The sequence below is a fragment of the Microcaecilia unicolor genome, chromosome 1 (genome assembly GCF_901765095.1).
Source record: "Microcaecilia unicolor chromosome 1, aMicUni1.1, whole genome shotgun sequence".
In the NCBI taxonomy this organism is placed as follows: Eukaryota; Metazoa; Chordata; class Amphibia; order Gymnophiona; family Siphonopidae; genus Microcaecilia; species Microcaecilia unicolor.
In genome coordinates, this window is record NC_044031.1 from 658,140,526 (window position 1) to 658,157,671 (window position 17,146).

At 44.2% G+C, this 17,146-nt stretch overlaps 1 protein-coding gene across 1 annotated transcript in view; it reads right to left on the bottom strand.

The window, feature by feature from the left end:
- The window catches only part of LOC115457324 (putative GPI-anchored protein pfl2), a 38,832-nt gene that overhangs the window by 18,671 nt on the left and 3,015 nt on the right, over positions 1-17,146 (bottom strand). The window contains exons 2-7 of the mRNA XM_030186746.1: positions 16,546-16,607; positions 14,116-14,273; positions 13,824-13,954; positions 4,341-4,405; positions 1,703-1,848; positions 1,245-1,369 (exon numbers count right to left, since the gene is read on the bottom strand). Coding sequence (XP_030042606.1) covers positions 1,245-1,369; positions 1,703-1,848; positions 4,341-4,405; positions 13,824-13,954; positions 14,116-14,273; positions 16,546-16,607 — 687 coding nt within the window. The remainder of the gene's footprint in view (positions 1-1,244; positions 1,370-1,702; positions 1,849-4,340; positions 4,406-13,823; positions 13,955-14,115; positions 14,274-16,545; positions 16,608-17,146) is intronic.

Here is a 17,146-nt window from a genome sequence, read left to right on the forward strand (position 1 = left end):
TCCGTCTTTGCTTAGACCCTACGCCAGTGGTTCCCAAACCTTGTCCTGGAGGCATCCCAGCCAGTCAGACTTTCAGGACACCCAGAATGAATATTCATGAGAGGTGTTCATGCACTGCCTCCACTGCATGCAAATATATCTCATGAATATTCATTGTGGATACACTGAAAACCTGACTGGCTGGGGTGCCTCCAGGACCAGGTTTGGGAACCACCACCCTATGCTGTCTATTAAAATGTTTTATTACATATTGTATCGACATTGTAAGTAGCATACTATGCCCTACTTTGTATTGCTATTTGAATATTTTTACTTTGTAATTGTCTATTGCTTATGTTTGATTTATTCCTACTTTACACCACCTTGAGTGAATTCCTTCAAAAAGGCGGTAAATAAATTATTGAATAAAGTGGAAATTAGAGAAGAAAGAGATAGCTTCTGATAAAAACACTATAAAAAATACTATAAAAATAGCACACGACTTGACAACCTTCTGGAAGTTACTGAAGACGCACCTGTTCAAAGAGACTTACAAAAAGAATCCTCCTTAAAGACTTGATTCCAATCTACACCTGAACCAACTAATACTGATCCCTCCTAATCTGATTATTTTAATCATATTGTCATTATTGATCATTTATCTTAACCTGATCTCACTTTTATGCTATGTTTATCATTCTATTGACCCTATCTATCTGATTTCTTACACATTAATATGTAACATTATACCGAACCTCTTACTCTGTTTATGATGATGTCTTTGCAACATAATGTAAGCCACATTGAGTCTGCAAATAGGTGGGAAAATGCGGGGTACAAATGCAGCAAATAAATAAATAAATAAATAAAAAGAAAACTAATGACTGGCTGAAATAGATCAAACACATTTGAATCCTGGCTAAGGATCCACTTGAACCATATATTACTCACACTAGTGACATAGCCAAAACTAAATTTGGGGTGAAGGGGGAGGCAACAGTTAACACAGGTGGGCACTAAGCATCCCATTTCCTCTTCCTTCCCTATGCCCCCCCCCCCCCCCACACACACACACACACTGAAAACTAAAGATTTTCAAATGCCTTAGTAAGGATCCCCAACCCCCACCAGTCAACAGCAGCACTTTGAGCCACTGATGTTAGTACCATGAGCATCAATGACTCAAGAGGCTTCCACTGATTGTTCGAGCTGGTCCAGGCTCATCCGTGGCAATGCCTTTGACCCATGCACATTGGTCTACTTACTGATTCCTCCAGGTCATCACTTAGATTCTGGAACTGAGAACTGGATTTGTCTGTCAGACCTGTAGTAAAAGGCTGATTCAAAATCCACAGGCTGATGTTGAAGTTATCAAACTGACTCTTAACATCTGTGAAACAGAAAAATAGGAAGGATCACAAATCCAGTGATGGCTGTGCCCACATTTTCAGCAGAAAAGCCCAGACTGACAAAGAATGGAATCAGAATTCTCTGAAACGCCTACAGTAGGGTGCTCAAACTGATCCTTGAGCCCCCTCTAATCTGTCAGGTTTTCCAAATAGTCTCAATAAAGATGCATAATTTATATCTGCATCCACCTTGCCAGCTCAGTGACTCAATAATAATGCTATCCACTGCTGTGCATGAGACCGGGGTCTGATTTCTTTCTGATCCTTGAGGTACATTTTCTTTTTTTCCTGAAAGAGAAAGTGACAGAACTCACCATTGACCATCAGGCTGGGTGGGATTAAGGTGTAGTTCACATTCCCCTTCGATTTCCAAATTTCAGCCAGTGCCTGTGACTCTTTCAGAAGCAAGGGAGTATTGAAGCTGAAAGTTGCGTGGGTCTGAACCCACTGATCCTGGTTACTGAAATGTTAAAATTTAGTGGGGAGAAAGAATTACTGGGTGATACAAGATGTTTTATGAAAGTCAGTGAGTACCAGCACACCATTGTTGTGTGGAGCACAGAAATTGCAGTTAGATACAAATATCAGAAAAATTATAACTCTAAAGGGTTAAATTGTGATAGAAGAGGAACACAGAGAGCAAGAATCTTCCTAGACACTTATTTCTAATTAATAAAGGAAACTTATTTACATTGAGGTTCCACATGTGATACATTTTTTAGTTAAAATGACATCATTTTTTACTGGATGGATGGACAGTCCATGCTCTCTATATTCAGGTTGCTATTTTACAGGGGAAAAAGAGGGACCTCTTTGCTGCACTAGAATGAGGGTGCTTTACTGCTCCACCATCGCTTACATTTGTATATGGTACATAATGAATTTATTATTATTATTATTATTATTACATTTGTACCCCGCGCTTTCCCACTCAAAGCAGGTTCAATACGACTTACATAGTAATCGGGATTACAGGATATTGATAAAGAAAATAAAAGTTAAGTATAACAGAATAACAAAAGTGATAGGTAGGTAGAGAAGGACAGGGGTGAAAGAGTAGGAGATGTGTGAGCTAGGGTTGAAGAGGCAGGAGGGGGATGGATTACAGGATAAGCATATGGAATTTTGGTGGGAAACATAGTCAAGGTCATTGTCGTTGTCTCCTGGATATGTGATGGGTAGTAGGATTCATAGAATTAGTTTGGGTCATTAGGATAGGCTTGCTTGTATTATTATTATTATTACATTTGTACCCCGTGCTTTCCCACTCAAAGCAGGTTCAATGCGGCTTACATAGTAATAGGGATTATATAGAGCAGGGAGGGCAACCACAGTCCTTGAGGGCCACGACCTAATCAGGTTCTCAAGATTTCCACAATGAGAATTCATGAGATCTATTTGCATACAATGGAAACAGTACATACAAATCAATCTATTCATTGTGAAGACTTTGAAAACTCGACTGGGTTGTGCCCCTCAAGGACCGTGGTTACCCACCCCTGATAATGGATGATATCTTTTATGGTCTTAGATATTATTAGGACGATTATATAACAGGGAACTTACATTTATCTGCCTCTTGCGTTCATCAATGCACAGAATACATGGCAGCGAAATGACTAAGCACCAGGGCCGGCTTAACCTATGGACTAGGTGAGGCTCTGGCCCAGGGCACAGGAGATAAAGGGTACCAAACACCTGAGCTGTGATGTCACTGGCCCTATAGGTTAAGCTGGCCCAGAGCTTACCTGGTGGCAATGTGCGTGAAGGGGAGAATGATGAGCCAGTAACCCACGTCCTCCTTATGTCTCAGGCCACCTTTCTCCATCTACCTTCAAAGGCAGTTTTTCCCTCCCAATCACAGATAGCATTTCACCTAATGCCCTCGCGTCATCCCTCTGCCTTGCCCCGGCCCCTTCTTTGACACAACTTCCTGTTTCCACAGGGGTGCGGTAGAGAGAAGAACCGAGGCCACTGTGAGTAGAATTAGGTGAAACGCTGTCTGTATTCAGGAGGGGGAAATTGCCTTTAAAATTAGGCCGGGGGGGGGGGGGGAGGATAGTCTGAGGAAGCACTCCAAATCTAAAATGAACTCAGCATGCCATGGTCCCTTGAGCCGGCCCTACTAAGCACTATTCTGTGTGAACATGCAAAATGGCACAGCACATAAATACCAGGGACTGTTCATATGAGCGGAGCTGCCACTTACCCGCACAACATATAGAACACAGGATGTTAAGCATAGCCTGCATTTAGGAGCTCACAGTTATGCCAGGTCTATGTGGATGTGCCAATGCCAGGTTACGATAGCATTCTATAATAGAATCTGGCAAATCAGATGCCATTACGGAACTGGCTCTCACCATGTGACATTAAAGATGCCTCTAGGAAGGCACGCATATTTCCCTATATATGTTGTTTGGAACTCTTCCCTGGGTGACATTATTCACAGGATCAAGTTTCAAGTTTATTTAATAGCTTCAAATACCGCCTCAGGGAGACAGGCCTTCTGTGCAGTGTACATCATAATAGCTCATTAAGTGAAAAGAGGGAGAAAAGAAAGCAAGAGGAACTGCATTACTCATAGGCTAGAGAACAGACCGAGAGCCAGACAAAGGCAGGGATATATGAAGACCTAATTTTACAAGTGATAAAATGTTTGCAGATCTTTTTACGGTATTTGGTAGAACATCTTAATGAGAGCAACTAAAAGTAAAAATAGAGATCTAGTTTCTCCTTAGTGCTCTTAAGCACCTCCTGCATTTATTTCAACTGAATTTCATCTTTGGGAGGTGAAAAGGAAAAGGGATTTGGGGTTTAGCTCAAGCCTTTTCAGTAATAGTACAAGGTGAGTTACATTCAGGTATTTCACTGGTGTGTATCATTCATGTTCCTACCCTCCCTCTCACTAGCAGCAGCATCTGAATGGAAGAGTCCATTGAAAAAACTTACCTGAAAGTTGCACTGGGTGGTGCTGCCCGTGTGCCATTCAGGAGCTTCTTCAGAATTTCTTCTAGCTGGCAAAGACAAAAACACTCAGGTCAGTTTTCAGCAACCTGAAGTAAACACCTGGGCCAGTGATGGCCCCCCATTAACCCTAAGTATGGCCCCCTGACTCTTCCCCCAAACACATTCTACCCCACCTTGTCCTAAGATTTGCTGCTGGCACTACATCCATAGCAGCTGTTTTGTTTCTACCTATACCCCATACTTCTCTGTAAGTTTGAACCATGTACTTCCCAAACTCCCCCATGTTCCTCATGAGCCTGAAAGAACAGGGCATCATGCAGTTCAAACTCACCAAAGAGTCATGTGGTGCTGGAGCAAAATAGAATAGCAGTTCCAGAGGCCAATAAGCCTCTGCAGAAAATATAGGGGTGGTTAAAAATCTGGAGTAAGAGTCAATTTGAAGAGATTGAAGGTAAAGACTAGGTGGTGAAGGCTGACTGGTGGGACTGAGAACTGAAACTGGTTGAGGCTTGAATGGAAAAGAATGTGTAGTGGACAGGAGCTGGGAGGAACATGTGAGGAGGCAATGGGCTCAGGACATGGATAGAGAATGGAGGGGGGGGTATAGACTTAGGAAAATAGTGAATGTTGATTATCAGGTTTTATTTTAGTTACATGACTTGCTCAAAATGTGCATGAGCCAGGCTGACCACATCAGAATGAGAAGCCACTACCCTGCTTATTTTCGAACGAGAAGGCCGGCCATCTTCCGACACAAATCAGGAGATGGCCTTCTCCAAAAATAAAAAAACATTTTTTTCAACCTCTATGCCAGCCTCAAATATCATACCCAGCTCCATCACAGCACTATGCAAGTCCCTGGAGCAGTTTTTTGTGGGTGCAGTGCACTTCAGGCTGGCGGACCCAGGCCCACCCCCCCTACCTGTTACACTTGTGGTGGTAAATAAGAGCCCTCCAACCCCCCCCCCAACCCACTGTACCCACATGTAGGTGCCCCCCTTCATCCCTAAGGGCTATGGTAGTGGTGTACAGTTGTGGGCAGTGGGTTTGGGGGGGGGATTTGGGGGGCTCAGCACACAAGGTAAGGGAGCTATGTACCTGGGATCATTTTATGAAGGCCACTGCAGTGCCCCCTAGGGTGCCCGGTTGGTGTCCTGGCATGTGAGGGGGACCAGTGCACTACAAATGCTGGCTCCTCCCACCACCAAATGCCTTGGATTTGGCTGGGTTTCAGATGGCCGCCACTAGTTTCCATTATCGGCGAAAACCAATGGCGGCCATCTGTAACGCCGGCGATCTCTAAGAGATTTGGCCGGCCCCGACTGTATTATTGAAATGAAAGATGGCCAGCCATCTTTTTCGATAATACGGTCAGAGACGCCACTTTACGGGGCCGTCCCCGGATATGGCCAGCTTTAGAGATGGCCAGCCCCGTTCGATTATGGCCCTCTATATCAGCTGTGTCACTGGAGGGGGAATCCCCCTATGCCCAGTATGCTGTTCACTTGGCCCAGTGACAATCTTGACTTCCACATTGAGGTTTCTTTGCCAAAGTGGTCCCCATTGGAAAAATATTGAAGACCACTGACTTAGACTATCCCTACAGCAGTCAAATATCACCACTATACAGATAATACTGTATATGGTTTAGCCCTCACTCTACCCTAAATCTTCCCCAGCCAAATATGGATGGTGCAGGGGCAGTTAGACAAATCTTTGCACCTGCACTATCTATATAAGGAGCTGAATGGGTTTACACATTACTGCCTGGCAGTAACTGCATACATCCCTCTGAACCCCCTCTGTCACTTAATCTGAAAGGGTGTCCTTTTCCCTAAATCTAGGAAACTGTACTTTTTCCTTTTCCTTTCTCTTATTCCATCAATGTTTCTTTCTTTCCCCCATTGTTATGCTTTCGTGTTCCATTAGTTCTTCTTGCTTCTTTTTATTTCTGTCTTTCTCCCTATCAATCTCTCTTGCTCTGTCTTCCGGCTCACCCACTCCTGCATCGTTTTTATCAATCATCTTCTCAGGGCTACATGGTTGCCTAGGGTGCCACCTTCTGTGAGGTGGCAAAAGCAGCTGCAGTCAAAACAAAGCATTAACTCCAGACAGCCACACAAACTCAAATACACAACACCTACTTTTATGAGGGTTGGTAATTTTGAAATAGCCCCTTTGCCCAGTTAAATTATCAAAATCTCTGGGGCAGGGGAGGGTGGCCTAGAGACCTGAAAGTTAATTGAGGGGTTTTAAGGCTGAAGATTTGCCTAGGGCACCTAACTCTCTTGCACCAGCCAGGTGTTTTCTTGTTCTGCATCATTGTAAGGAGATTCCCTAACCAGTACCTGAGGAATTTCATGTAGTCCTTATGGTCTATAGGTTAACTGGATACTACCTAGATCAGTTGTTTTAACCTCTGTCCTCAGCACCCACCCAACCAGTCTGGCTATCAGGATATCTAAGCAGGAATCAAATTAGCAAACACTGCTGCAATGTATGACAATCTATCTTATATGCATATGGAGAATAATTTTATAATAGTTATTCATTTATCTAAAACATTTCTAAACCACTCTATCCAATTGTATTAGGCAGTGTACATCATAAAACTTACATAAAAAAAACATTTAAAAAAAAAACAATAAAACGAAACAATAAAACACAAAACAGTTTATCATACTAAACAAATAGAGTGTCTAGGCAGGAAAGGCACATACACTATAAAAGAAAAATGTGCCTATGTTCCTCTATAAAATTACACCAGGGTAGGTAGGCACATTATTTACACCTGATGAAGATAAGAATAAATGCATAAGTGTTAGTCCTGCCCCTACTCTGTCTATTCTCTGTCCTGGGGAATGCCTACATGTATAGGACTCGATTCCATGAATGGCGCCCATATTTGGGCACTGAAACAGATGTATGCTGAGAAGTATTCTATAAACAGCACTCCGAGTTTATAGAATGGCATGTAGCACCTTGGGCGTGATAGTTTATATCAACTAAACCTGGTGCAAATCCTCGCATGTCAGTTAGGTGAAGATCCCCCTAATTCTATAATACTGCGTGCATCTTTAGTGAACACTCCAGACCCGCCCATGTCCCTCGCATGGCCACACCTACTTTTCAGTTGCACATCAAAAATTTGTGCATACATCTTTATAGAATAGAGATTAAGATGCACATGCAAAAAACAAATTGTTGCCAATTAAAGCCAATAATTGATAGTGTCCAATTACTGGCGTTAATTGGATTATTACTCAATTACATTGTGTGCACAAATTTGGCATGTGCCCAAATTTGCATGAGCAATTTTGAGCTCATATATAGAATCTGGGGAACAGCAGTAAAAGTAGGTGCTATCCCCCAAATTCAACTCTTAGTGGTCTGTGTTTTTGACAACGCTAACCACCAAGAGCTGAATTAAGCCTGGTTGTTACAGTACCTTGCCGCAATTGATTTCTACATTTGAGACCACACCTAAACTGAAAAGCTGTCAACATTTTTATTACTATTTTGGATTTGATTGAGTAGTATTTAGGGCGTCTTTTACTAATCTGTGCTATTTCCGGTGCAGCAAATGACAAGTAATTATGGGGCCTCCTCCACTAACCATTCAAAGCTGAAATGAGGGACTGCACATATCTGGATCCTCTTTCCTCTTCCCCCCTCACCCCACCCCACCAGCATCCTGTCCCATGCCTACATACTGATGGGGAACATTGGCAGCAGCTCACTAAAGTACATTGAGCCACCCAAAGGCATATCTGCTTTATCCCACTGCCCATCCTCACCTTCCACAACAGTGCACATGCTCCACAGAAAGGCCACCATGCCATCTTCTATCCCCATGGCCACCTCAGCTCACACAGCACCTGTGCCTGTGTACTGCATACCCCTCAGCATCCCCACCCCCAAATCTGGCTGTAGCCATCTGTCACGTGAGGAGCATTGCACAACAGGTTTAAAAAAATGGATATATGTGATGCCAAGAAGGGCCGATACCTGAACCCTGTCTCCATCAACTTGTGTTTTGTAGATGATTTGGCATCTACAGAGACCTTAAGACACTCGGGCGCCGGTACAGAAAGGTACGGCAAGAAGACCCAGGTCTCATCCGGCGCATGAGGGAGCACCCCAGGGCCTGACATAAGTTCCACTGAAATTGCACCCCTATAATAGCTCTGTCCTGGATCAAGGCCTGAGTATGCAGCTACTCTCATTAACGTGAGCCAACAGCTCCGATATTCACTAGAATGTGCTGCAGCCAAACCCAAACCTATGAGATGACATGGAAAAGACGGGGGGGGGGGGGGGGGGAGGGGAAAGAGATGTTGGACAGCACCCTCCTGTGACCAAAAGAAAAATAGCTAGCATGTCACACACAGCTTCGAAGCATATCGCAACAGCTATGGCAGGGTAAATAAAACTGTAACCAGAAAGATCCACAGTGGGAATCAAACTATAAGTCCCCTGCATTGAGGGCCCACAGCCCTAACCCCTAGGCCACACATGTACTTGACAAAGGAGTGTGCAGGAGGACAGTACACTGACCACAGAGGGTTGTGAAAGCACAAGTTGCCACCTAAATGGATGGCCTCACATGGGCCAGACCCCACATTGATTCTATATAGCACTGTGAGGTTCAAAGTTAGGTATACTGCCCTGTGAAAAATCCTAGTGGAGTTTATTACACAAATGGAGATGTTGAGGACTGGCCAAAAAAACAGGGTGCAACTGGAGAGGGAGGTGAAGGGCAAATCTAGAGAGAATCTGCTAGATGTGGACCCTGTGAGAGACCCATTCCCAGGTATTCCAACACCCACCCAGCTTCTCATAAAGGCAGCCACAAAAAGGTGTGTTTGCTGAGGAACAAGCTGCAAAGTTACTTTGTTTCAGCATTAAAACAATAAAAATATAAATATGTTAAAACATTGTGTTGCAAAGTTCACTGCTGTCCCTTGTGTTGCTGCTGACCAGAGCCTGTACTGTTTCTTGTCCAGCAGCTAGATCCTGCAAAATGGAAGGAGTCCTTGGTTAGTAGAAACATGAGGCTGACCAGATCCCAGGTCATAGGAGCCGACTCTGTGGGTGCTGTGGGTGCTTGAGCACCCCCAATATTGAGAAATTTCATGGTATGTGTCCAAGGAAGGGTTTAGCACCCCCAATAATTTTGAAAAGTTGGCTCCTATGTCCCAGGTCATCTCCCTAGCAGAAGGGAAAGGGTAGGTTCAGAAGTCTCTGCTTTAACCAGAGACAGTGTCAACAGACTGACAGGTTAGCCAGTACAACAGACACTTTTCCTCTACTTTCCCTGTGCAAGCTAGAACTCTCAGTCCAAGGCAGAGGATGGAACCAGCAGCCAGCTAGCAGTACAGGTGCTTCAGGTGGAGGAGCAGGAGTCTGTGGCAGCAGAGGAGTTACAGGAAGCCATTGTACTAGCAGAACAGCCTGCTGAAGACACCAGCCAGGAACCGTCTGTATGGGAGGAAGACGAGGACCAATTACTGGCTGAACCCATACTGCCCTGGCCAGATTTGCCAGATGCCCCTGTAGAGGCTGAGGAGCCAGAAGAGGAGCCACAGCTAGGCTGTGAGGGACTGTCCCGCCACGGGTGGCAGGTTGTGCAGCTGGCCAACAAACTCCTAGCCCAAAATATGCCAGAAGCTACAGCTGCTGCAAGAGGGAGGTTCAGGTTCAGCAGCAGAGGCTCCAAGTCCAAGAAGACTGCTTGCAGGTACTGTGTACCATGCAGCAGGAAAGCAGGGATGCTAGCTTTCGGGGAATCTGGCAAGATCTGCATAATTAAACAAAGGTCGTGTCCAGCACATTGCCCACTCAGCAGGCACCTGAACCTCCCAGAGGAAACGGTGAGGCCAGCATTCCAGCAGCACCATCCGTCACACCAGCCGCAAGTGGCATCAGTGCCCACACCACCCAGCCCAGCTTCACAGCATCCCCAACTCCAGCCAAGCAACCGGCATCCAAGTAGGCACTGATGGGACTCACAGGACCCCAGGCCAGTGGGTCTACCATGTAGCCAGGTCCCTCTAGGACAGTACACACTGCCTTGCTGGGTGCTGTGTCCAGCAGCAACTCAGCCACAAGGCCAACCAGATGGCCTGATTTCCATAGGGCAGCAGAAGCAGCTGTATGTTCTGACACCTCTGAAGGTAGTCGCAGCCCCACAGGGGAGGACTTGAACACTGTGTTTGCTCCTGCAAGGCCTGGACCATCCCCAGCAGTTAGATGGAGGGGTGGAAGAGGAGGCCCCAAAAGGAGGCGGGAAGGAGGAGGTGAAAGGGGAGGTGGAGGGTAAGGATGAGGTAGGGCTGTGAGGCAAATACTTGCCATGCTGTGGTGGACCGGTGTCTGCTGGGGGAGAGGGTGGGAGGGGTGTGTGCTGGGGAGAGGAGGTGGGAGGGGTGTGTACTAGGGAAGGGGGTGGAGGATATGCTGGGGGAAGGAGTGGAGGAGGTGTGCTTCAGGGAGCGGTTTATGTTTGCTGGGGTGGGGTGGGGTGTGCTGGGGGAGGGGAGGGGAGGGTGGGGATATAGAATAAGATATGGTGATCACAAATAAATACTGCACTTTTACTGGACATTGGTCTTTATTAGTCTTTGTCTGGCGTGGATCCCTAGCTGGTATGGTCCCTAGTCAGCCTAGTCCCGAGGTGGTGGCCATGGCCAGAAGGATGCTAGGCTGCATAGAGAGAGGGGTATAACAAGCAGATGAAAGGAGGTGTTGATGCCCCTCTACAAGTTGTTGGTGAGGCCCACTTGGAGTATTGTGTTCAGTTTTGGAGGCCATATCTTGCTAAAGATGTAAAAAGACAGGAAGCAGTGCAAAGAAAAACTAAAAAAAAATGATATGGGATTTGCGTTGCAAACCGTATGAGGAGAGACTTGATAACCTGAACATGTATAACCTGGAGGAACGGAGAAACAGGAGTGATATGATACAGACGTTCAAATATTTGAAAGGTATTAATCTACAAATAAACCTTTTCAAGAGACAGGAAGTTGGTAGAGCTAGAGGACATGAATTGAGGTTGAAGGGGGGCAGACTCAGGAGTAATGTCAGGAAGTATTTTTCCACGGAAAGGTGATAGATATATGGAATGCCCTCCCGTGGGAGGTGGTGGAGATGAAAATGGTAATGGAATTCAAATATGCGTGGGATAAACACAAAGGAATCCTGTTTAGAAGGAATGGACCCAGAGGCATAGCCAGACTTCCGTGGGAGGGGGGTCCAGAGCTTGAGGGGAGGGGACGCATTTTAGCCCCCCCCAGTGCCGCCCCCCCCCCCCGCCATTGCCGCCCCCCCCCCCCCCGTCTCTGCCGCCCCCCTCCCGCCGCATACCCTTCCCCACCGCTGCCTACCTTCGGTTTTGCTGGCGGGGGACCCCAATCCCCGCCAGCCGACGTCCTCTTCGACCATTCTGCTGCAGTCAGACTCAGAAAAGTCTTCTTCCTTCAACAATTGCATGCTGACGTCCTGCACGTTGTACGTGCAGGACGTCAGACGCAGAGAATAGAATGTCAGGACGTCAGCATGCGACTGTTGAAGGAAGAAGACTTTTCTGAATCTGACTGCAGCAGAAAGGTTGGAGAGGACGTCGGCTGGTGGGGATTGGGGTCCCCCGCCAGCAAAACCGAAGGTAGGCTGCGGCGGGGGCGGGTTCGCTGGGAGGGGGTCCCGACTGAAGTCTACGGGGCCCAGGCCCCACGTAGCTACGCCACTGACTGGACCCACGGAATCTTAGCGGAGATTGGGTGGCAACACCAGTAATTGGGAAGCAAAGCCAGTGCTTGACAGACTTCTACGGTCTGTGCCCTGATCGTGACTGAATAGATATGGATGGGCTGAAGTGTAAATTTTAAGGGGCTTCAACATTAGCTTCAGAACTTTTAGTAAAAGATCCGTGCTGGGCAGACTTCTACGGTCTGTGCCCTGAGAATGGCTAGGACAAATCAAACTCGGGTATACATATAAACTATTGCATATCATGTAAAATGAGTTTATCTTGTTGGGCAGACTGGATGGACCGTACAGGTCTTTATCTGCCATCATTTACTATGTTACTATGGCTTAGAACTGAGCCATGTTGTTCTAGAAGGCCTTGGCAATAGTAGGGAAAGTAATATAGTCTGAGGTATGGGTGAGGAAGGCATCAAGGAACTGGGTAAGGCAGGTGGAAATGACAGGCTGGATGAGGCATGCATTGACTGCTAGCACTAACTGAAAAATGCCAGTGATAAGAAAGGCAAGGGAGGCAGTGACCTTAAGGTGAACTGTCACTGGATTATTCCTCCACATCCTGGCCTGGAGGAGGGGTTGTAGCTGGTCACAGAGATGTTGTATGGCAACCCTATCAAAGTTGTACCTAGTAAGGCATTGCTGGTCAGTTAGGTCCATGAAGCAGATCCTGGGCCTAAACACTGTGGGATTGGGGTATCTCCTCATGGGCTTCCCCTACAAAGTCTCATCCACATCCAGCAAAGCGTCAGCCACAATAGCGTTCAGCGCATCCATGATTGACATGCAGGCAGGACTGGCTCAAGGGACCATGGTGCCCTGAGCCAACTTTTGGTTTGTTGCCCCCCCCCCCCCCCCCCCCCACCAGGCCTACCTTTAAAGGCAGTTTCCGCCTCCTGAATACAGACAGTGTTTCACCTAACACTACCCATATCAGCCCCTGTGTCTTCTTTCTGTCAGGAAGTTATGTCAAAGGAGGGGTGGGGCATGGCAGACGGAAGACACCGGGGCTTATGTAGGTAGTGTTAGGTGAAACAGAGGAGGAAAGGCAGGAAATGTGAGGGTCAAAAGGTTCAGACAGGGGCAAACAAACTAAGGTAACAGACCACTCAGCAACTGTCCACTCTTTTTCATAAACCACCACCTGTTCCACCTCTCCACCATCTAACTCAACAAAATCACAAATGGGTCCAAAGACAAGTTTGGCCTTGAGCTAGTCACTTTTAAAGCAGGTCTAACTCACAACATTATTCTTTCTGGCACAAGGAAATCATTTTGCTATCTGTTATCACAAAAAAACATACATCATGTAACACCACCCATTTCACACCCATGATACGCCCCCAAAATGCCCAGTCTCTAAACGCTTTTCTCTGGGCGAACATCGGACTTATACTTTTTTTTGTTTGTTTGTTTGTTTGTTTGATTTTATGCTATAAATGTTTTCCTGCGAGAAACACGTCCATCTGCCCCTTATGCCATTTTTACACATTTTTTTCTTTTGAAAATGAGCCCCTAAGACTCATGAAATGTGGCCCTTTGCATTTGAAATGAAGAAATGTAATTGTCATAGTGAGAGGTAAGACTAAACTATAAGGCTCTGGAAATCAGGAGACTGAAGTCTAAGCTTATATAGATCATTTACCATACCTGACCTTAGAGCTTAAGGTTACTTACGGATTTTAGTTATACAAAAGAGCTCACCCAGGTAACAGTTTGATTCTGCAGGGTAGAATATTCAATTGAACTCGGGTTCTGGAGGGATGAGGTGAAGACTTTCTGAATAATGAAATTGATGTTCACTGTGATGGGTTTCAGCTGGTCAATAGTTGAAGCTGAAGAAAAGATAAAGAGATAAAAAAATGGAAAGGTGATGATTTACTTTCTAGGCACCACCATCAGAAAAATGTTATCATTTTCTTGAATGCTCCCAAACTGACATTGCTGCTTTTGCCTCATTCTACTGAGACAAATCAATAAACATCTCATTACTTACTGTTAGACTGAATACTCTCAACGTCAAGTGAAAGATTTCCCAACAGCATATTAGTATTAGCTATGTCACTGTACAGAGCTCGGACAATAGTATCAGTGGATGGAGCTTCAGTGTTGTTTTGAAACACAATGTTAGAATCCACTATCACAGAGCCATCCCTGGAAACATCAACATAAACAGAAAGGTAATTTATTAAATATATGTTTCCTATTAATGACACAGACAGTGTACAAACATATGAAAATACATGTATGCCTATCAAAAAACATAAATATAGTAGAACTTATGTAAGCCACAGTGGTTCTCAACTTAGTCCTTGGGCCACACCCATTCTGTCAGACTTTTAAGTTACCCGCAATGACAATGCATGGGATAGATTTATGACTGAGGAGACGGAATGAATTGACTCCTCTTTTATTTCATTTGCTTTTGATGGCAAACTTTGTAGGTGAGAGGAGGAAGGCAATCTACTTTGGAAAGTGGAGAAAGTAGAAGCATAGAGCACTTCATTTTCCATTTTTATGGTAGTTTATTTTTCCTGAGAATTTATCAATTTTTATTTCAACATTTAAAAGAATGGGAGTAAATCAGTGGACAAAAATGATTCACCATAAAAGCAAACAGGATGCTAGGAATTATTAGGAAAGGAATGATAATTAAGACCAATAATATTACAATGCCTCTGTATTACTCCATGGTGCAATCTCACCTTGAGTACTGCATTCAGTTCTGGTCACCGTATCTCAAAAAAGATATAGTGGAATTAGAAAAGGTTCAGAGAAGAGTGACCAAAAGCCTTCCCATACAAGGAAAGGCTAAAGAGATTAGGGTTTTTCAACTTGGGAAACAGACGGCTGAGGGGGGATATGATTGAGGTCTACAATGGTGTAGAACGGGTAAAAATGAATCAATTATTCACTCTTTCAAAAAGTACAAAGGACCAGGGGACACTCAATGAAACTACATGGAAATACTTTTAAAACAAATAGGAGGAAATATGTTTTCACTCAAGCTCTGAAACTCATTGCCAGAGGATGTGGTAACAGCAGTTAGCGTATCTGGAGGAAAAGTCCATAGTCTGTTATTGAGATGGACATGGGAGAAGCTACTGGAACGTGGAACATGGAATGTTGCTACTAATTGGGTTTCTGCCAGGTACTTGTGACCTGGATTGGCCACTATTGGAAGCAGGATACTGGGCTAGATGGGATCTGCAAAAAGAAAAAAAGCCCTTTTGTGGGCCATGTTCGAAATGGGCTTAGCGCATGGGAAAGTCCTGTCTTACAATGCACTAAGCCCATTTCATAATGCTTTTTAAATAAAAGGGCCCCTAAAACCCTTAAGGGGTCCAGATGGCTAAAACACCTGTCTATGAGTAACTTCCCTTTGCACCCGCAGATTTTCCATTTGTAGTAAGTTATAAAGGCTAGTTCTCCATTGCCAATAAGAGGGTCCCTCTGTATCTTTCCAGCAAGTCAAGATCATCTTTTTGCAATCAAAAAAGCTCTCTGAGCAAACAGTTTATTGAACCTGCCCTATGCATTGGCCATATCAACAGAAATCAGCCCTTCAGCACACTGTGACATTTCTTGCTGCAATATTCTACATACATAAGGTGTATGCAGTTCAGATAAGTCCAGATGGATCTAGGGGGAATCCACTAGTCTAGCAATCCTTGTATTACCTCAAGCTACTCTCTCCTGTTTCTTTTATCTCTTTCTTTCCTATCCTTAATGCAATGGCATTCTTTTCTGCTCATTTTATATTATTGTTATTTTACATTGCCTTGTTATCAAACTGAGGAACGGCTATTCATTAAATTACAATAAACCATAAATCATACGTATTAGAAAACTTTTCTCTAGTACTGCTGAACATGTGGGAAAGTCCAAGAGGCATAAAGTAAGGTGCCTAGTTCTTCTCTACACTTCAAACATTGCCTTGAAGTGCCTTTTCTGGCTTTAATGGCCTTTGTTATCAAATATATGCCCTCTTAAGATTCCTATACTGAATCTCACACAAACTTGTGTTTCCAGGTAATGATTTAATACTGGAGAAGTTTCTGAGTGAACTCTTCAATGTAAGGTGTAGCCCCAACTCCTCCCACCATTTATTCACCAGATCTACCAATTGATTCCTCTTGGGCAATTTAGAAAAATTGGTTTGAACCAAATTTCACTCTTCAAAAAATCTGGGAATTTATGAGTGAAAATCAATTTAAACTGAAAATGAAGATCCTTAGAGATCTTAACAGGCAGTCTCCTTTTCATTCAACTGATCATGGAGTTTTTACTCTTCTTTATTTTGTTCAAACAACACTGGTAATTTTAGCATGGATTTTTAATAATAATCTCAATGCATCTATGAATCTATGGCAATGTAGGTATGTAAAAGAGAAGCAATGTGCAGCAAGCACAGTGCTCTACTTACGTAAACTTATAGACATTCACATGATGAAAGTTTTGAAAGTTGCTTTTGTATATTGATCTAAGCTGAAGATATAAAGAAAACCACATTAAAGTTCTATGGTCAAACTGCATTTCAACTTTTCCAGCAAAATGCTTTTATGAGCCAGAAAATAATTTCAAGAAGCGAAAGAGAATCAGAACCACTAAGGGAGGAGTTATCAATGTGGGCTACCATTAAGACAGGTAATTATACCGTTGACCCAGGCTATTGGTAACTAGTTCCCATTGCATAAAATTTGACCTGTGCTAAAATGGCATAAGTTGTGGTAAAAGAACCCATCTAAATGGTAGCTCACTTTGATAACTTTGATCCTTATTGTGAAGAGTTTCAGTCTCTGGTAATCAGAGCTGATTTTGTGATGTTATAATGCCTTATTCCACCAATGCTTATGAGCCAACAAGCAATGTCATAATGACTTGATTGCATGAAATTTGACTCACTTTTTTTTTTTTACATATAGCAGTAATTTTGATTTCTAGAGACATTTCTCTTTTTTTCTTTTTTTAATTAAATGGGGAAATTATCTGTGTGGGCTACCATTAAGATGTGCTATTTATTGTTA